Source organism: Prunus avium, chromosome 7 (genome assembly GCF_965620075.1).
Source record: "Prunus avium chromosome 7, drPruAviu1.hap1.1, whole genome shotgun sequence".
Taxonomy (NCBI): Eukaryota; Viridiplantae; Streptophyta; class Magnoliopsida; order Rosales; family Rosaceae; genus Prunus; species Prunus avium.
Window position 1 is genome coordinate 8,181,591 of NC_142290.1, and position 21,411 is coordinate 8,203,001.

At 43.4% G+C, this 21,411-nt stretch overlaps 1 protein-coding gene across 2 annotated transcripts; it reads right to left on the bottom strand.

The window, feature by feature from the left end:
• Nucleotides 1-482: 482 nt before the first annotated feature.
• Nucleotides 483-7,224, bottom strand: EMB1241 (Co-chaperone GrpE family protein). 2 transcript variants are annotated; one of them, XM_021952033.2, is made up of 4 exons: nt 6,698-7,224; nt 4,427-4,969; nt 1,225-1,364; nt 879-1,014 (listed from the first exon to the last, which is right to left on the bottom strand). In XM_021952033.2, exons 1-3 carry the CDS (start codon nt 6,956-6,958, stop codon nt 1,260-1,262), a joined length of 909 nt encoding a protein of 302 aa, XP_021807725.2. In that variant the 5' UTR covers nt 6,959-7,224; the 3' UTR covers nt 879-1,014; nt 1,225-1,259. The 2 variants fall into 2 exon arrangements, with proteins under 2 accessions (XP_021807724.2, XP_021807725.2); XM_021952032.2 differs by lacking the exon at nt 1,225-1,364 and having other exon boundaries at nt 483-1,014; nt 6,698-7,213.
• Between the last annotated feature and the right edge of the window lie 14,187 nt (nt 7,225-21,411).

Consider the following 21,411-nt stretch of genomic DNA (forward strand, 5'->3'; position numbering starts at 1 on the left):
TAAGTATAAAATACTCATTGTGTCCTAATTACTATTTAAATGGAAAATCAGATTGTGAGAATCTTTGTTCTCAATCAACTCCAATTGCTACAGCAAATGAATTTCATCAAAACCCCTTTGATTTCATCTCAAAATTCCTCCTGCTTTATTTGTTTCCCAATCCTCTACTTTTCCTGTTTCTTCCTCTTCTATCTCTCTCTCTCTCGTTCCTCAACTCAACCACACCCTACCTAAATACCCTCTGAGTTTGTACACCTGTGTAGTTCCTCCCTCCTCTTCCACCAACCTAGTTTGTACATCAAGTTTAGTTTTTTTTTTTTTTTTTTTTTCGGTCGAAATTATTTTTTAGGTTAGTAACTATATAGCAAGTCTTTACTTTGTTATAAATACAACCCTTCCAAACCTGTGATTCTCCTTTACTAGCCAAAACCAAAGCAGAGATAAAACTTGGTATCCCATTAACAACTTATAACACAACCACCGACAAATAAAAATTCCAATTGATATTTTGACAATATTGTGCACTAAAGCACCAAACATTCAAGCACATCCAAATGAGTACTCAAGGCAGCACGTGCTCAGGTCCTAACACAGAAACAAATGTGTTGACAGTAATATGATGATTCCCTCAAACCGGTATCATTTTCTCGGTAAAAAAAATAAAATTAACAGTAATATGCTACCAGAAACAATCACGCCCAACAAAATTTACTAGCCTACTGATTGAATTACAAATGAACTTACTATTGCTGATACAAAACTGAAAATAGACTGAGTATCTGATCTTTAAGCTGACTCTGTTTCTGTGCTGCCCTCCTCGGTGGTTTCACTGGCATCCTGTTCTTCAGAAGGAGGAACTTGCTGCTCTGGCTTGGCAGGCCCTGGACCAGCTGATACCTTTACCATCGACGGACGCAAAAGCCTGTCACCAAGCTTAAACCCCTTGCGAAATTCATCGATTATAACACCTTCTTCAAATTCTGTGGAGTCCTCACGCATGATTGCTTCATGCAACTTGTATAAGAAAATTGCAAATTCAAGTTTCAGTATTAGGAATTGCAAAAATTGTTTGTGTCCTAAAAGATATAAAGAGTGCATACCAAGTGTCATGTCAGACAAACTTTTCATAAGATTTAACCATTTAATAACCTAAACGCTATAATTAGGTGTTCATCCCACTATTGCAAAAGAGGTGACATGTAGTTTTCACTCTCATGAACTCACCAAATTGGCTCGATTCAATCATGATTTGGTCTGACTTAAAACCGTATCCAGGTCTTCATCAAACCTGAACAAAATTGACTAAGTACTTGATAATATTCATCAAGTAATTGATTGAATTTCGAGCCAACTTGGTATCTTACCTGCATAAAGCAAATCATAAGATAGAAGTCATTTGTCAACTAACAAAATGGCAAAATTCTGCACATGTAGTTATTGGCCATCAAGACAGACATAGTGTTTGATGTGGACATCATTAGTTAGTTTCCTAGATTCTCTAGTTTTCCAGATTTCACGAGTATTTTAGTCTCCAGATTTTAGTAGGATTTTATTTTAGTTTCCTAGTTTATTTGAATTAGTTCCTTGGTAGATTAGGATTTCTGTTTTAGTAAGGGATTTTTATCCTATTGTCTCTACATTTTAGTTTGCCATAAATACCCCCATGTAGTTCTTTAAAATTCAATTGTTGAGATATTAAGACAACTTTATTTTCCAGAGATAGGAGACTCCTTGGTGTGAAGCCAAACCCCTGGAGTGATTCCAGACCTATCCTTGTTCATTGTATTTTCTGTTTTCCATTGTTTTCGCTTATGCTAAACTACCTAAATTAACAATTCACCCATATCCTACATCAAATTTGGCATCAGAGCCAGGTTTTCGTCTTTCCTTGGGTTCAAAATCTTAAGTTTTCTTGTTCTTTACGTCGTGTGTCGAGTGAAGGCTCCAACTAAGACTGGTAAGACAGACCAGCCAGTGATGGACCTTGAATGGATTGCTCAGATGATGGAAAATATGACAAAGCAGAAGATGGCAGAACTGACCACTGTCATCAAAGAGCAGTCCACCAGATTGGAACTTTTTTATTGTCGGTTTACAGACTTTGAAGGACGATTTGGAGCCATTGATCGTCGCAGGCATAGAAGCAGCTAATCAACATGATGAAGCAAGTGTGAAGGGAGAAGAGAGGAATCGTGATCGACAACATCGTGATAGAAGGAATGACCGGGACACAGAGAGACATAATTATAGGAGGTATAATCGAGATGACGAAAGGCAAAATTTTCATCGTGGCTATGAGCCAGACCCTGATGAAAAGGTGATGAGATCAGTGAAAGTTAACGCTCCTAATTTTGATGGTAAGCTAAATCCTAAAGCATTCCGGATCGCTATTTTGAGTGGCATGACATGTCTGAAGCTCGAAGGGTGAGATTTGCTAAGATAAAATTGGTGGGTCAAGCTAGATTATTTTGGACCAATGTTGAAACACAACTAGAGAGAGCTGGTGAAGACCAATCATCCATTGGGTTGAGATGAAAGAAACGTTGAAGCACAAATATGTAACATTATCACATCAACAATGTTTGTTGGATGAGTGACAAACTCTTCATCAAGGCAACATGTCTGTTGCTGAATATATTGCAAAATTTGAGGAATTCATGTTGCGATGTGACATAAGAGAAGATCAAAGGATGACTTTCTCGGTTTAACTCCTCCAAAGCTTCAAAGAGGGTTTTTCAGATGGTACAAGAATTAGATTAGTATTTAAAGTCGTCCAATGTAGTCGAGCAAACTGATTCTCAAAGATCTAATTTTCATGTTGGCACATCTGTGACTCCAAGTTCTACGACTCCAAAATCTACAACTAATTGAGTAAAAACTGCCAAAAGAAAAGGAGTGCTAGTTGATACACGTGGTAGTTGAATGCAAAGATGTTACAGATGCCAAGGTTTTGGACACTTTGCTGTCCAATGCCCAACGAAGGAGGCAACAAGAAATCTGTGTGCACACATTAACGAACCAACTAACAATCAAGGCAAATTCGAGGAAGATATTTATGAACCCCAACAACCTGATGAAGATTGTGGAATCGATTTTGAAGTCCCTCATCCAGCATTAGCAGTACTAAGGGGTACTTTGGCTCAACCTAGTAAGGAAACTGAGGATTGGCATAGGACTTCCATTTTCCACACTTACATCACGTCTGGAGATAAAGATTGGAAGGTATCATAGATAATGGGAGTTGTATCACTGTGGTGTCAACACTAACTGTTTCGCGTCCTGGTTTGTCGCCCGAGAAGCATCCTGTGCCATACAGAGTAGCATGGATTGCCAATACATCTTCTATCCCTGTTAGCCAATGGTGTCACGTTCCTATACAGTTTTCATCTAACAAAGATCATGTTTGGTGTGATGTGGTGGATATGGATGTGAGTTATATTCTCTTGGGAAGACCATGGATCTACGATCACAATTTTACCATCTTGGGTCAAGAAAATATACAATCGTTCATCCTTAAAGGAAAGAAGATCACGATGAAGCCACTTCAACCCAAGCTCGTGAATCAATCTATACCAAACAAAGAGCAAGACAAAGTAGGCAAAGCCAAAGCTCTACATATCATTACGCTTGAAGAATCAAGTGGAAGTTAAACCAGATTCTCGTAGTACTCGGATTACAAAGGAGGACCTGCCGCACATTGATCCCGACATTTTGGAGTGTTATTACAACTTTATCTCACCGGAGTCGAGATCTTTTCAGCCAGGGGGAATTGATGCGGACATCATTAGTTAGTTTCCTGATTTATTAGTTTCCTAGATTCTATAGTTTTCCAGATTTCACTAGGATTTTAGTTTCCAGATTTTAGTAGGATTTTATTTTAGTTTCCTAGATTATTTGAATTAGTTCCTTGGTGGATTAGGATTTCTGTTTTAGTAAGCGTTTTATATTCTATTGTCTCTAGGTTTTAGTTTGCTATAAATACCCCCCATGTAGTTCTTTAAAATTCAGTTGTTGAGATATTAAGAAAAGTTTATTGTCTCTAGGATTGGAGACTCCTTGGTGTGAAGCCAAACCCCTGGAGTGATTCCAGACCTATCCTTGTTCGTTCTATTTTCTGTTTTCCATTGTTTTCGCTTGCGCTAAACTACCAAAATTTACAATTCACCCTTATCCTACATCAGTATTGATCAGGAGGAATTTATTGTAATTGGTGCACCCTCCAGTAAAAGGATAAAATTTGGGCTTATGGTTATTGATAGTATAATTCTGTTGTCTTCTCTTATACACCTACTTGTAACTAAAATTAACTCCTCACTATAAACTGAGCAGACAAATGAAAATGTCCAACACTGGATGTCAGGAAGGGCGTCATTTCTATGCTAATAAGTATTCACCTATGCATGACCAAAAGGGTTGAATGACTTACCAACGGATCAAAGGGCTTCCCCACTGTCTCAACAGGGACAACACCAAGAGAGCTTAAGATCTCTCCGAACTGTTTATAAATGCTCTGATAGCTATTGTTGATCTTCTCCTCTCCTTCCGTCTCCACCTTAATCTGTGTTTTAGCCCTCTCGAAATTATCTACTACGGGCAACAAACTCTCCACAACTTCCCCCTGAGCATTTGTTACCAGAGAAATGCGTTCCCGATCAGTCCTTTTACGGAAATTTTCAAAATCTGCACTTATCCTCAAAATCCGAACCTTCTCTGCTGACAGTTCTTCAGACAAAGAGGCCACTTTCTTTTCAAGACCTATTTTCTCATCTTCAATATATTTGAGGAAGGATTCTATCTCAGCTACTTTTGATTCATCGTTACTGGCCAAAGCTTCTTTGTATAATTGCAGTGATGCTATGACGGCTGAAACAGGTTTTTCCTCAGCATCACCTTCATCATCAATACTTGTACCACTTTCTTCACCGTCGCTTGTACTATCTTCCACACTTACTGCACCATCTGAAGAGTCCTGTTACATAGTTATTAGAAAAAGTAAGAAAAGTAGGGAACCGAAAAACAACAATTTTTGTTATTTTTGAAGTGTGGATAAAGAAATCATTTTTATACAAAACATTTTCCATTTATATAATTGGAAAACATAAGTAAGATGCCAGGAACCTCAGAACGAATGTTTCTTCTTTTAAAAGAACACACACACACACTAACTATACATAGATGTAAAATAACAATCTAACTGGTTAACAATTTCTTTTAAATGACACCAGAATCTCTTTGGCAACATGACTCACCATCCCTGCCCTGGTCTGATACAATTAAAGAGTTTGAACATAAAACGTAAAGATATTATAATCCTAATATCATGTAGATGACATGCTCTGATTCCCGACAAGATATGCAAAACTCAATAGTGGAAAGAGAAAATAAATGTCGTTGGGTCTTCAAAATTTATGAGTAAAGAGTCTACATCAATTACGCATTGAACTAAGCAAACATCAGCCAATTCTTCTTTCTTTTTTCTAATCCGTCACACAGACCTTAAGGCTAAACAGTTCTGAACTAACAAGTTTAAGTAATATCTACAATAGGGAAACCGAATTTAAAATAACAGGCAATGATGTTTAACTATATTAGAAAAAGGTGACACCAATCCAGGTCAGTTAATCAGTTTGTAATTACATGGTTCCTATATTGAATTAAAATTATTAAATGAGGAAAGAAACGACGAACCATCAACTGAACATTATCTGAAAAAAAAACATAAATAAGAGAGAACTGTGTGCAAACAAAGTTGAATAAGAAAAAAATTTACATACATAAAAAAATATTTCACAATCATAAACAAACTGAAATCAATCTCAATATTTCAATATCTCTATATTTAAGAATTGGAGTCATTTTTAAAAACATGGTACAGAAACAAATAGACCACAAAAGAGCAGCTTAGACATAGCGATTTTACAAAAACCTCTTTCTCATTCTTAAAGATAATGCTAACCTCCTTTTGGTGCAGTGAATTTGATAAAAATTAAACATTTTTTCATCATCATCTTCATTACAGTTTCTAAGTCTCGTAAATTTGTAACTAAGCTCAAATATCATGTAAATCAATATACTTAGTAATGTTGTTATCACCATCTAGAAAGAAAGAGAAAAATAAGTCATTCCGCCTAGTTTCTTAAAAGGTGGAGGCAAAGGTAAGAGAGGAACGTTAATGCTTTGCAAAGCTTTATTCTTCACAGGAGAGACATAAAACGCCTTGCATTATGTCTTCACCACTGGAAACAATGATTCTATCTTCAAATTGAAACTGAAACATATCTTAAAATGGAAACCATACCGCTACCAATAAGAATTATATGGATATCTACTGTAATATGGAAGTTCAGTGTAGATACTTCCTTCTTTTTCAAAAGAGAGGGAGGTTTGTTTCAAGCTTTTACATGGTGTTAGAAAAAGTGTAACTCAAACGCAGGCAGGAGGGATTTGATTTATTCATGAACATGATGCTAATGCGACATTTCATAATCCTACCAATTTACCCAAGGAAAATAAAGTAATCTTATGCTTGGTTTCTACTTTTTTCTTTTTTTTTTAGAAAATCAATTTCTCAATCATCAACCAAACCACCTTACAAACTCTAAACCTAAAATTCTGGTTCATCTCTAATCGTTTCTGGAATTTAGGGAAAAAAAAATCTAAAAACTTAAAGAAAAATGAATAAATAAATAAATAATACCTCGATCTCTTCGGGCTGTCGAACCTCCTCCACGGTCTCAGTAGTTTCGGTTTCACCTTGAGAAGCCAAAGGAACGAACTTGGCGAACCGGAGGGACGGCAAGTGAGAGAACCGGAGAGAGCTTAGAGTGAGATAAGGTATGCTGCCGCTCTGGCTTTGTCTAAACGAAACATATGAAGGTTTTTGGGAGTTTGGCGAGAGAGTGGAAGGAAGTTGTGCAAAAGGTGCCCCGAAAGGAGAAGTTCGGAGGACATTGGCCATTGGAGAGAGAGTCTCAGAGACTTGAGAGGAGAGGGGGGAAGAGAGGAGGGGAGAGGGATAAGGGTGGCGATATTGAAAAGGGGAGTAAAATTAAGGATGCTGAGTCGAGTGAAGTGTGGGTGGGTGAAGGGAAATGAAAAGGGTCTAATTTTAATTCAAACCGTCGGATGCGGTTTTTGGCTGTCTCATCCTACGTTTGTATTATTGGGTCTTTTTGGTACATGAAGAGTCTGGAACTTTCATTCATTTCCATTCTCTCGCTCGAATCAGGTGACAACAGCTATGTGAGAACTTTATATGATAATCAATTTCAGGCCTTGAAATGCATATGAACGGTTTAGAAGAAAAAACAAACTTGCGGTATAAACGGGTAGGCTGTAGTTTCCCCTTAGCTCATATGTCAAGTGGCCCTCTCTTTTGGAAAAAAATGCGCCTTTGTTCTTCATTAATTTTCTTCTTCCTTACAATCGCGCATTTTTTCTTAATTAATTTATGAATAAACCATAATCATAACACCTAAAATTTAACATACCAGACATAAATTTGTGTATTCCTCTTCTTTTGTCGCAGAAACTCCCTTGTCTAGTCTTTCTCTTTCACATCCTCTTCTCTTATCACAGAACCTCCCTCATCTAGTCTTTCTATTTCCCAGCCATCCAAAGTCATCTGAACGTCTGAAGAGAAAAAGCAAGCTTACAATACAAACGGGTACGCTGCACTTTCCCCTTAGGCCACGTGTCCTGCCTCGCATTTTCCAATCTCGCCTCTGAATTCATTTAAAAATATTCTCCTCTCTCAATACAATCTCCTATTTTCTTTGGACAGAATCGATACGTTTCTCTTGAATTCCCTCTCTCTCTTTCATATTAAGATTTGCATTTTATATTGCACTCACTTAATGTTTAATTTTTGTTTAGGATTTTAGGGCTTTGATTTTCTGCGTAAGAGTACTCTTTCTCGGTACCAGATGTATTTACAAAAATATAAATTGGCTTCAGTTGCTTTGTGTGTTGTGTTTTCTAGTTTTTAGTAATCTGTTGAAGTATAGTTAACTCTTTTTTAAAGTATTGCTGTAGTTTAAATATTCTTTCCTCTTTCCAAAATTTGGGTTTTATTTTTGCTATTGTTTGTGGTAATTTGTTGAAGTGTAGATTTATAGTTGTTGCTTCTTCCTAGTTAATCGGCATCATAAATCCCTAAAGATTTGCAGCTGCTGCTTTGCTTATTTGCTTGTTGCTTGTCTTTTCTTAAAATTCCAGGAACCTTTATTGTTTGCTTTGACCCTCAATCTAATCCTGCTTTGCCCATCTAGTGGTGTGAGTGTAGGGCATCATTTTAGTGATTTAATAGGGCTTGGAAAACAAATAATACGTACCATTAGAAGTAGAACGTAGAAGAGAAAATTGAAGATCTTAACTGTGAATATGAGATGATTTGGGATGCATAAGGATCAATGCATTTTGTAGTAGGTATCAATTATATATCTTAATGTGTTGAAAATAGTGTTTGTAGGTAAAAATTATGTATCTTAATGTGTTGAAAATAGTGTATCACTTATGTATCTTAATATGTTGAAAATAATGTTTGTAGGTGAAAATAGTGTATCAATGTGTTAAAAATAGTGTATCAGTTCTATATCTTAATGTGTTGAAAATAGTGTTAGTAGGTATGAATTATGTATCTTAATGTGTTGAAAATAGTGTTTGTAGGTATTAATTATCTATATTAATGTGTTGAAAATGTGTTAATAATATTGTGAGTAGGTATCACTGCTGTATCTTATTGTGTTCATAATGACAGGACCCGACCCAAATTCCACTTTGAAATCCAAGCCTGACCCTGTGCGTGTCCAACACCTGGCAAGTGTCGAACACAATTGACTTGGTTGCCCTTATAGTCAAATGTTAATTAAAACGGGGGCTTTGACTTCTGTCGAAAATTCAGCAGAGTCTTCCCTGTACTTATATCAGTCCCAACATTACACCTGTCAGACAAACACAAGAATATAAACACCAACTGCCAGCATGCAACTGGATGTCCGTAGACATCATTATAACCGAAGGCAACACATGTAATCTTGGGTACCTATGGTGGTTTCTAAAAATATATAAAATTCTGAAGAGATTAGTGAACAAACAAATTCATGTTTACTTAAAACTCTGCTGCCATTAAACCTGATATTTAATTATATTTTCTTTTTCCTATATCCCTTAAGGATATCCCCCTCAGCAGCATATAAATAGAAATACTTAAAAGTAATAAATCGATTCATAGAAATATCGATTCTTTAAATAAACTTATTCAAGATCAAATAATATATTAATTTGCATAAAATCATTATAAAACAAAAAGTTCACTCACTGGTGATCTGAGCTAGCTGGACCCTTCGAAGGTCCCTCTTGCGGGTCACCTGGTGCCCGGGTGCCTCACTTGACTGGATTGGTGATCGGAGGAGGGAGATCGAATCTGTCAAAATCGACGGAATTTTTCTGGTTTTTCCGTCGGTTCGCGGCGGCGCAACGCGGAAGGGAGGTCGAAGTTGGCTGTGGGTGCGACGTCGGTCTGATCTCGGTCGGTCCGGTGCTGGCTGGTGGCGGCTGGGTGGTTATGGAGGTGGTCGGCTGGGTGGTATCGGGGAGAGAGAGGAGATGCAAGGAGAGAGAGAGTGAGGAGAGAAGAGGAAATCAGATTTTTAAAATCTGGTTTCTGAAAATTACCAATTTGTCCTTTTTTTACATTTTTGCTTGTAATTCCTTTGTTACAAGTCCGAATTGAGTCCATTACGTGTCTACGGACTCGTTTCATCGTGCTCCGTGCAACGGTACAAGTGGATTTCCCAAATTCCTTCCTGGTCAAAGAGTCAACTTTAAACCTAATAAAATATTCTAAGGGTAGTTTAGTCTTTTCCTCTAATAAAATATTAGTTAAATATTATTTAAGGATCGGGTTATTACAATCTACCCCCCTTATTAAAATTTCGTCCCCAAAATTTGCGTACCTGTCACTCGAAGAGGTAAGGATACTGGGCCCGCATCTGCTCTTCGGGTTCCCAAGTGGCCTCCTCCACGATATGACTCCTCCATAAGACCTTTACGAGTGGAATCTCTCTGGATCGAAGCACTTGCATCTTCCAATCCAGAATCTGAACAGGCTGCTCCACATAACTTAAATCATCCTTCAACTCTAAGGGTTATTCTTCCAAGACATGGGATGGATCTGAAATATACTTCCGGAGTATAGACACATGAAACATGTCGTGTATACGGGAAAGATCTGCGGGCAAGGCAAGTCTGTATGCTACTGGGCCCACACGTTCTACAATCTCATATGGCCCAATATAGCGAGGGCTTAGTTTTCCCCACTTCCCAAATCTCACTACGCCTTTCCAAGGCGATAATTTCAGAAATACCCAATCACCAACCTCAAACTGGAGATCTTTCCTCCTGTTATCTGCATAACTCTTTTGTCGATCCTGGGCCGCCTTGAGCCTTTCTCTGATTAATTCCACCTGTTTCTTTGTTCTTTCCACATCCTCAAATACCTGTAACCTGTGCTCGCCCACTTCATCCCAATACAGAGGCGTTCTACATTGGTTCCTGTACAAGGCATCAAATGGTGACATCCCTATACTCGCCTGAAAGCTGTTATTATAAGCAAACTCCATGAGTGGCAGTTTCTCATTCCAGTCACCCTGAAACTGCAGTGCACACGCTCTTAACATATCTTCTAAAGTCTGAATCGTTCTCTCGGATTGACCATTTGTCTGGGGGTGAAATCCAGTACTGAACCGTAGTTGAGTCCCAAATGCCTCATGCAACTTCGTCCAAAAACGGGACGTGAACCGAGGATCTCTATCGAAAACAATGGATACTGGTACCCCATGGAGTCTCACTATCTCATCAATAAAAATCTTAGCCAACTTATTCAAGGTATAATTCGCTCTCACCGGTAGAAAGTGAGCTGACTTAGTGAGTCGATCCACAATCACCCACACTCCATCATGCTTGTCTTTTGTCCGAGGGAGTTTAAATACAAAGTCCATAGTAATGTGCTCCCACTTCCACTCAGGAATCGGAAGTGGCTGCAGTAATCCCGACGGTTTCTATCGCTCTGCCTTAACTTGTTGACACACCAGGCACTTCCTGACATAATCTGCTATCTGTGTCTTCATGAAAGGCCACCAATAGTGTTCTCTCAGAGTACGATACATCTTAGTGCTGCCAGGGTGCATAGCAAAAGCTGAACAGTGAGCCTCCTCAAGAATCTCCCTTTTTAGTGCCTCATCATTAGGGATATATAATCTCATGCCTACCATCAAGGCTCCATCATTCCTCACTGAACAATCCCTCCTGTCGCCATTTTCCACCTCTAATCTTAGTGTACAGACTAATGGATCTTGAGATTGGGCTTCAATTATTCGTTCTACTAGCACTGGTCTCACATAGAGAGTAGCTAACAGTGTTCCTTGCTCATCCCTACCTAGCCCAACTCTCAATTTCCTCATCTCCACTAACCATGGCACATACCACTCTCGAAAATAAGCTAACGATCCAGAAGACTTCCTGCTGAGGGCATCAGCTACCACATTAGCTCTTCCTGGCTGGTGGCGGCTGGGTGGTTATGGAGGTGGTCGGCTGGGTGGTATTGGGGAGAGAGAGGAGACGCAAGGAGAGAGAGAGAGAGTGAGGAGAGAAGAGGAAATCAGATTTTTAAAATCTGGTTTTTGAAAATTACCAATTTGTCCTTTTTTTACATTTTTGCTCGTAATTCCTTCGTTACAAGTCCGAATTGAGTCCATTAAGTGTCTACGGACTCGTTTCATCGTGCTCCGTGCAACGGTACAAGTGGATTTCCCAAATTCCTTCCTGGTCAAAGAGTCAACTTTAAACCTAATAAAATATTCTAAGGGTAGTTTAGTCTTTTCCTCTAATAAAATATTAGTTAAATATTATTTAAGGATCGGGTTATTTCACATAATATTGTGAGCGGGTATCACTTCTCTTTCTTAATCAGAAGGTGTCTGTTGCAGGTATAAAATGGAATATGGGTTTGAGGTCTATTCTGCGCAGGTGAATAATATATGTCTGGCGAGTACAGTCCTGTGTAATTTTGGGGCGCATTTCAGTGACTCGCTTATAAAAAGATTTAGACAGAGCTGTTTTGGGCACCTAGTGGGCCTCCATAAAATTGCATTTAGTGGTTAAATTGTGCATGCTTTGGCACTTCGGCAAGTCGGAGGACTTGGTGTGAAGGACATGCTGGGCCTTAGTTATGCAATACGGTCTAGTGTGGCTCAATTCACTGTAAAGGACTTTTGTTTTATAAGTGGTCTGAAATGTGGAACTGAGCCTTGCATAACGTTTGCGGGGGATGCTCATAATCGATTTATGAATGCGCCTTTTACCAACATGAGTCACGTTACTTGCCATGACTTAGAAAATGCATTCCTAAAGTTCGAAAGAGGAAGTGAGGACTCATTCAAATTGGGACTGTTGTATTTTGTGGAGTTTGTGATAATGGGTAAACCCCAAAATGTAAAGATAAACGAGAACTATATCGTTTGTGTATCTACAAGATTCTCTGTTGTTTGCTCCTAGGAAGAAAGAGAGTGATGAAAACAATGATAGGAAGGGTAAATGACAGAGAAAGAGAAAAAAAGCGGTGCGCAGTTCAGTGAAAAAAGGGAAGAAAAACGTGGAGGATGAGAAGCGTAAAAGAATTAACAGACCTGCATAGAATATAAAGAGATTGAGCTATGCTTTCCAGGTAGATTTAGTTCAAAATTAGTGTTTGTAAAATTTAGGACAAACTACATAAAACCCCCTAAACTATAGGGTCATTTTCAAGTTCATACCCAATTTTAGAGACATTTATGAGTATATACTCAAACTCCCGGAAACCCTACAAATTGCCCCTTCTGTTAGCCAAACTGTTAGTGATTCTATTAAATGCTGACATGTGAAAAGTGGGACCCCTTTTTTGATGACGTGGACTTCCATGTGGACAAAAAATTAATAAAAAATTATTTTTAAAAATCTCTCTCTCTCTCTCTCCCCTTCTCGCTCACCCTCTCTCTTTCCAACCCAACCAACCTCACCACGACCTTGCCTTGCCCACCCCTTCCTAGCCCCTCTTCGTCTCTGCCCCACCCCCCCTCTCCGTTGAAGCCATCATCTTCCTCACAACACCACCAACGCACCCCCGAACCCCTTCTCTCTCTCTCTCTCTCTCTCTCTCTCTCTCTCTCTCTCTCTCTCCCCTTCAAGTCTTATCCAGATTCCCAAATTTAGTCACATTCGAAACATCAATGTTCATCACTGACGCCGGCCTCGCATTCTTGGCCTAAACATGCCCCAAAGTCAAGGTAATCAACCTTAGTATGAAAACCCCACATGAAATTTCATACTAATTTGATAAGTATTGATCTTTCATACCAATTGGGTCTACAAATTTGATTAGTGTTTTGAGTTTGCAAGGTTGTTCATTGATTACAGATTGTGGATTGGGGTTTTTTGCAAATGGGTCTTCTTAAAAAACCATGAAAAGGTTGAATCTTGCAGAGTGTGATAGAATCACAGACTTTGGGGTTTCGCTTTTGGAGCAAATGTGTTGCTGGGTTTGATCATATGGAGAAAGTTTGAATTGTTGGGCTTGTTGGTCAGGGCGAGTGAGGCTGGGTTTGTGGGTTGTGCGGTGGCTGGGGTTCATGTATTGCAGTGTGGCTGGGGTTGCAAAGGGGCTGGGTTCGTGAGTTGCAGCGAGGTTGGGTTCGTGGATTGTGGGGTGGCTAGGGTTGCGACGGGGTTGGGTTTGTGAGTTGCGACGATGATGGCTGGAGATGCGGGTGGGGTTATGGCTGGGATGGTTCTGGGTTCTAAGAGAGAGAGAGAGAGAGAGAGAGAGATTTAAAAATAATTTTAAAGTAATTTAAACAGTAAAATAAATTTTTATTAATTTTTGGTCTACGTGGAAGTCCACGTCATCAAAAAATGGGTCCCACTTTTGACACGTCAGCGTTTAACAGACTCACTAGCGATTTAGGTTACGGAGGGGGGCAATTTGTAGGGTTTCCAGGAGTTTGAGTATGTACTCATAAATGTCTCAAAAATTGGGTATGAACTTGAAAATGACCCTATAGTTTAGGGGGTTTTATGTAGTTTGTCCTAAAATTTAAGTTCGTAATTAAGTATTGACTTTGATAATCTATTTGGTGTAGATTTGGGCGTATAAATTAATTGTTGAATTGGGAATTCTCCCCTTTAGATATTGTAAGCGGATCGAGGAACCTGCATTAGTCCCTCAAATTTGCCGGGGGGAATCCACAGATAAAGTGTTTGAGTTTCGAAAGCTGAATAGTTATATATTTCAAAGCGTTTGTATTTAATAATTTATTTCAGTAGTATGTTGGTTTCATCAGTAAAGCTGTTTAGTATTGTATATGACATGTTAACTCTATATTTTTTACAACTTGTTAGTTGGGGATCAGATGTTCCTGAATGTGATGCACCTAGTGTAGCCCTGCGGGTATGTAAGGACCTTGATGAGTTAAACTATGTTATGCAACAGTTGAGGAATGAGGTTGCAGTATTGCACCGTGAGAAGAGTGAGCTAGATGAGAGAGTTTTATGCTTGTAAAAGTGCACCAGTCATGCAGATGCAAGGAAGACTGAGGATGCTGGAGAGGAGAGTCATAAAATAGAGGATGGTGGAGTAGCCGAATCGAGAGAGTAGTCTGTACAAAATGAGAAAGAAGAGGTGCAATATACACCCCTCGATATAAATTGGGATGATCCAGCTGTGGTGTGTGTCACCCTTGTTAAATTTCTTATGAATCCTCCTCGAAAGATTGAGATGTCCACTGCGGAGGGTGATTGTGGTGAAGATGTTATAGTTGGGGTTCAGCAAAAGAGGGGTCAAGGAAAGAGTGAGACTCTTGGGTCTGGGACAAAGAGGCAAAGGGCAGTGGTAAGGGAAACTCCATGGCAAGGTCAAGAGATTCCCAATATTTCGGACACAATTGGTGACCCACCCTAAGGCCAGTTCCTCTTGATTCCCTTCTGGAGGTGGCGAAATTCTGTTTGTGCCTGATAAATCACGACCATGAGCAGGCCGAAGGAGCCCTTTACCTCGGCCCTGGCACTTGTTTGCAGAGGCTGAAACGCAGCGTTTCGCCAGGGCATCTTCGCCTTCTTGAAAATAAAAGAAGGAAATGCCAAGGCACGATCATCTCGGCCTCAAGCATAGGCCGAGGCCGAGGCCGAACAAAATTGCGGCCAAGACATTAAAGGCAAATCATCACGTGACAGCAGGGACCCAGGCTTCATTTATTGAAGTAGTGCCTGTTTAATGCAGCAAAACCCATTGGCCACAAAGTGGCATTTAATGCATGAGGGAAGGTGGGAAGTAACTGAAGTCAGGATTTGGTGATGAAGATCAGAGTGATTAGACGTGGACATTCTCACAAAGATTCTGACAGCTTGAGATGTTGGTTCACCAGCTATCCAGGCAATAAATGCGTCTCCACGGCCAGAGGTTCAAAACCCACGATTAAGTGCGGCGGCCGAGATTCACCAGAATTTCTGGGGTCTCATCACCATACTTCACGATCCCAAATGTCGATTGGATTGCCCACTTGCGCTAATCAGACTCCACTATGCGTAAATTCAGCCTCGATTACTCATCCAGGGACTCTTCCTATAAATACAAGGCTCAAGCTACATTCAAACGGTTCAAACACCAAAACAAGCCTCCCACGGAGCAACTTATTTTCTTCTGTAATGCACTTTCAATATCTTTACTTGCTTTCCTAGGAGTAGTGTTAGGTTGTAAGCAGAATCCATTCATCAATATATCATACGACCCTTGATTTTCAAGGCGCCGGAGCACCATCTCTGTTTGTTCGCTCACTCACCCCATATATCACACGACCGTCGCTCCCTGAGCAGCGCGCCGGAGCACCGCCCAAAACCCACCACCAACACCATCATTCAACGGCCTTGTAGTTCAGGCCGTGAACCTAACAGCCGAGACCAGTTCCTCTCTCGGCTACAATCGTTTGACCAAGAAGACAGATCAAACAGGCGCACCATTCACCCATCCAACGCTCATCAAAACATCAACGCACGGTAAACCGTGCTGGCACGCCCGGGCACAACCGCACCGCACCCAAAAGCAGGAAACCTCATGTTAACGCACGTCCCCTCGGCCCGGAACTCCAGGCCGTGAGATTTGCGCGGCAGACACTTTTGGCACGCCCGGTGGGATTCTTGTCAAAAACTTATGGTGGAAACTAGGGCACAGGCAAAGCTCAAAAACAAAGCAGTCGAAATGACTTCTGAGACTCCTGAGTCCACCTCACCAATCACAAGTATCGAGGCTGAGCATACGGTCGGGATCTCGGCCGGCGCTCCAGTAATGACGGATCGCACGGCCGAATCCATGCAGGAACAAGCAGTGGTGGAGGAACTGATGTCCAAGCAGGCTTACAGGATAGAAACATCCTTCATGGCCGCGATGGACAGGTTCTCCTCAGAACTGCGAACGCTCTTTCAAGAAAGGATGCCGGTGGCCTCACCTGCCACACCCCCCAGAACAGGACCGAGGAGCCAAGAGCGCGATAGAATTGAGCCTTATGGCGAAAGCAGCAGCCTCGGCGTCTCGGCCCATACCCAAGCATCCGGCTACGGCCAGCATTCTCTGCCACCAACAAACAGCTGGGGGCAATCCCAGCCCGTTTGGACGAATTCCGGACCAACCTACTCGGCGGAGACAGCGCGCGGACCGCTCCATGCTTTGGCCGTATCACTAGGGCACCGCAGTTTCACATATCCCGCGGTTCACCCGCTCGGCTCGGTTCATACTGCCGCCGTCCATACCCATCCAGGCCCAAGCAACGCGTCCGCAGTAACGACACAACAGTACGGTCAGGGGAGCCTGACCGTCTCACCACCTCTGCAGGCGTCGTCGTGTCCATTGGGCTCCCACCTTCACTATGGGTCGGCCGTCCCAGCAACAACGCATATGCACGCTGGTCAAACCTACGGTGCTCATCTAGCACCGACCAGCTCGGTCATCCCGGCCGAGCCTTTTGTTCAAATGGCCCAACAGGCAAGGCCTCAGAACAAGGTGCCACCGGCCACGCGGCCGTTTGCAGCCCAACAGGAGGCACCACCTCAAGGGATCCGGCTCGAAGACGTCCGGTGGATGATCGAAGACGGCCTAGCTCAGAGGCGGCCGGACATGCCAAGATACACGAGGCCGTATCCGCCGGAAATTGACCGAACCCTCCTTCCCCGGAACTATCGATTGCCGGAGTTCATGCTTTTCTCCGGGGGTGGGCAGACCTCGTCCATTGAACACATCGGCCGTTTCACGGCCCAGTGTGGAGAGGCCGATTCAGACGCTCAGAGACTCCGACTTTTTGTTCATTCGTTGACCGGCGCGGCATTTTCGTGGTTTATAAACCTTCCGCCGAACTCGATAAGGGATTGGTCTGATATGGAAAGGGTGTTCCACGAACATTTCTACCAGACCAATCGAGAAATTACGGTCGCCGAGTTGGCAAGAATGAGCCAAGCATCGGACGAGTCACCTCGCGATTACCTACAGCGGTTCAAAACATGTAGGAATTGGTGCCGCACGAACCTACCAGAGAGGGAGTTCGTCAAGATGGCCGAGGAAGGATTGGAATTCGAATACCGGAAGAAATTCCAGGGGATTGAATTTCGGGACATGCATGACCTGACCAACAAGGTGGACAAATATGCGTCCTTGTTGAAAGAGGAGATGAAGAAGAAAACGGCCTCAAAGGGAACCTATTATAGGAATCCCATCGTCAACTACGCCGAAGCAGACGGCTCCGCAGAGGCCGAGGGCGATGAGGTCGAGATGAGCTCGGCCGAAGTCAGCATAGACAAACCCTTCGTTTGCAGAGGGCTCGTTAAAACTGACAACAGCCGCACAAAGATCCCCAACGCCAAGTTCGCGACCCGGGAAACGAAGGCGTACACTTTTGACTTACACAAGGGCCGAAGCTATCTTCGACCTGCTGGTGGCCGAGAAGAAGGTAAAATTGTCCTTCGGCCATAAGACTCTGAAGCCCTAAGAGCTCAAAGGAAAAACGTTTTGCAAGTACCACAGTTCTTGGTCTCATGACACCAACAACTGCGTTGTATTGCGAGACGTTATCCAGAAATTGATAGACGAGAAGAAGCTCCAGTTTCCGGAGAAGGCGGCCATGCAGGTCGACTCCAAGCCGTTCCCTCCACCTGTCGTGAACATGGTCGATGCTCAACTCCCGGCCGAGGATAGAGGAGTTCGCAGTTCGGCAAAAGGAAAGGAGCCTTTGGCCGAACTCGGGCCAGCCCTTTGCGAACAATGCAGGTGTAAGATCGGCCAGCCCGGGCCGCAGGAGAACAAGAGAAAGGCCGCCGAGCCATCTCAAACGGCCGCAAGAAGATTCGATGGTCAGTACGGTCGACAGCCGACCAACAGAGCTGTTTTCAGCCGACTAGGGCCACAAAACCGCAGCGCCTCGGCCAGTCGCGAAGAAGAGGCTCCCGCAAGATTGGTAAAAACGTTCAAACCCCCAGTCATGAAGGATGACCGTTGGTACCATGCACGGCCGGGGGGCAGGACCGAACCATTGACGAAAACCCAGGTGAGGAGAATGCAGAGGCAGGTTCAGCAGGCCAGGATGCAGACGAACGAGGTCGAGGGCTTCAAACGCCAAAAGAAAGTGGCGACGATTGACAGGCTGTCATCCGAGCCGGTTGTCTCCCCAGCCGTAAGAGCAGCCGGCACCAGGCCTTTGAGGGCGTGGCGCCCTAGGCACGACGAGAGTCCCCGTGGGTCACCGGCCATTTCAACCCAGCCAAAGGCCGCGGTCTCGGAAGGAACGGATGAGGGTGTCGTCGACATCTACCACGGGAAGGAGCCCCCTTTTTCGGCCAACGGTCTATCCTTCCTCAAAGAATTCCATAAAGAACATTCGGCCGTGGATCTATACGGTATGACCCCTGAGAACCAAGAAATCGTGGAGTTGGCCCTCAAGAACACAAAGGCAGAAGCACTCCTCATCACCAGCGGTTCTGACTCGGCCATTAAGGCCGTATACCAGGCAAACAGGGAGTCCAGGGCAAGAGGCCTGCCGAGTTACCAGCCCAACCTCGACGGATTAGAGGCCAAAGCTCCCTTCAGCAGAGACGATTTGGGTTATCTCCGCCGGTACTTCGCTGTGACGCCAACGGATACGTTCTTTGGTTTGACGACCGAGGAAAAGGGCCGAGTGAGCCGCCTAGACGATTACCTAGCCGCCAGGGACGTATTGGCAGAGGCCAGACGGACCCTCAAAGTGGAGGCCGAAACCTTAGAACCCCCCGCGGTCAAAGCATCCATAACCGATAGTGCGGGGGCCGTGAAGCTGATGGACGAGGGTTTCGGAGATCCTCTCTTCGGACACGAGGCCGAGGATGACCCCACAATGGGAATCTCCGATGAAGAATATGAAGGAATCCTCGGGATGGTCGAGGAAACAGCTTTCACTGAAAGCGGCTCTGGGACCAAAGAGGAAGCCGGTAGGGGAAACCCGCAGGAGCCGGAGGAAGTCGGCATCAACATGGTCCTGGTGCTGCCATTCGAGTTTTCAGCCCCGAGAGGGCAGACCAGCGGTTTAGAGGATGACGTGCCCGAGGAGCAATTTGATCAGAGGCCAAAAACTAAGGAGGAATTGCTGGCCGTTGCGTTTAACGAGGTAATACCAAGAGACGAGCCGAACAAGTACCGGCACTTGAAGCCGTTGTATATCTCAGCTAACATAGAGGGCGTGCCCATATCCAAGGTCTTCGTTGACTGTGGGGCGACGGTCAATATCCTTCCCTTTTCATTAATGAGAAAGCTGGACAAGTCGAAGGAGGACCTCATCCCCAGCGACGTGGTCATGAGTAGTTTTGTCGGCGATAAGTCAAAAACCATTGGCGTATTGCCTCTGAAGATTACCGTGGCCAATCAGACGAGGGTCGCGGCCTTCTACGTGGTCGAATCAAGCGTCGACTACAACGTGTTACTCGGCCGTGATTGGATCCATCAATCTGGGTGTATACCATCTTCCCTTTTCCAATTGTTATTTTTCTGGGACGGCCAAAAGGTGTCCATACACCCGGCCGACGAAAAACCATTCGAGGCCAACGCCGTCCAAGCTCAGATTTACGACGACGATGTTGGATGGGTTGTCCTCACCGGCCACGATGCGAACGGCCGACCAACCAGGACTACGGCCCAGAAAGTGCTGGAGTTAGGCGCCGAGAATATCCGACAGGATTCGGCGCGCGAAGTGTTGATCGACCTCACCAGTCTTTGAATGATAGATAAGGCCACTAAAGAAGAGGGGGCAGCGGCCGTGAGGGATTTGGTAGAGCGTCTGCTGGAACACTGGGCGGTGGAATCCTTACGGCCAAATTCACCAATCAACTTGATCGAATTCCTCCATGAAGCGGACGAAACGGACGCATTGACGCTGGATGACCTAGAAACAGCGCCCGCCGAAATGGAGGACGACTACCCTGAAGTACAGGACCCTTTGTTAGAAATTAATGTAGGGACCGAGGCCGAACCACGGCCTCTTTTTGTAAGCCATCTTTTGGATCCTGAGTTAGCGGCCGAGGTTATCGGCTTGCTCCATGAATATAAGGACTGTTTCGCTTGGGATTATCATGAGATGCCTGGTTTGCCAAGAAGTTTGGTCGAGCATGAATTAAGAATCAATGAGGGGTTCAAGCCTTTCCAACAGCCGACAAGGCGTTTCTCGACCGAGGTACAGCTTAGGGTAAATGAGGAGATTGAACGGCTCCTTGAAGCCGGCTTCATACGAACGGCCCGGTACGTTGAATGGCTAGCCAACATTGTGCCAGTTTTGAAAAGGTCTGGGGCTTTGAGGGTTTGCACCGATTACCGAAATCTGAACCTCGCGACCCCCAAAGACGAATACCCCATGCCCATGTCGGATCTCCTGGTGGACGGAGCCGCAAAGCACGAACTCCTGTCTTTCATGGATGGCCATGCGGGTTACAACCAGATTTTTGTGGCCGAGGAAGATGTTCATAAAACGGCGTTCAGGTGTCCAGGAGCAATCGGAACCTACGAGTGGGTGGTCATGCCATTTGGCCTGAAAAATGCCGGCGCAACATATCAGAGAGCCATGAACCTTATTTTCCACGACCTTATAGGCCGAACCATTGAAGTCTACATCGACGATGTGGTTGTAAAGTCCCCGTCCAAAGCTGACCACGTAGGACATCTTCGACAGGCTTTTGACCGGATGCGAGCGCACGGCCTAAAAATGAACCCGAAGAAATGTGCTTTTGGTGTCACTGCCGGGAATTTCCTCGGTTTCTTGGTTCACCAACGAGGAATTGAGGTCGATAAAAATAAGGCTATGGCCATTATGGCGGCCCCTC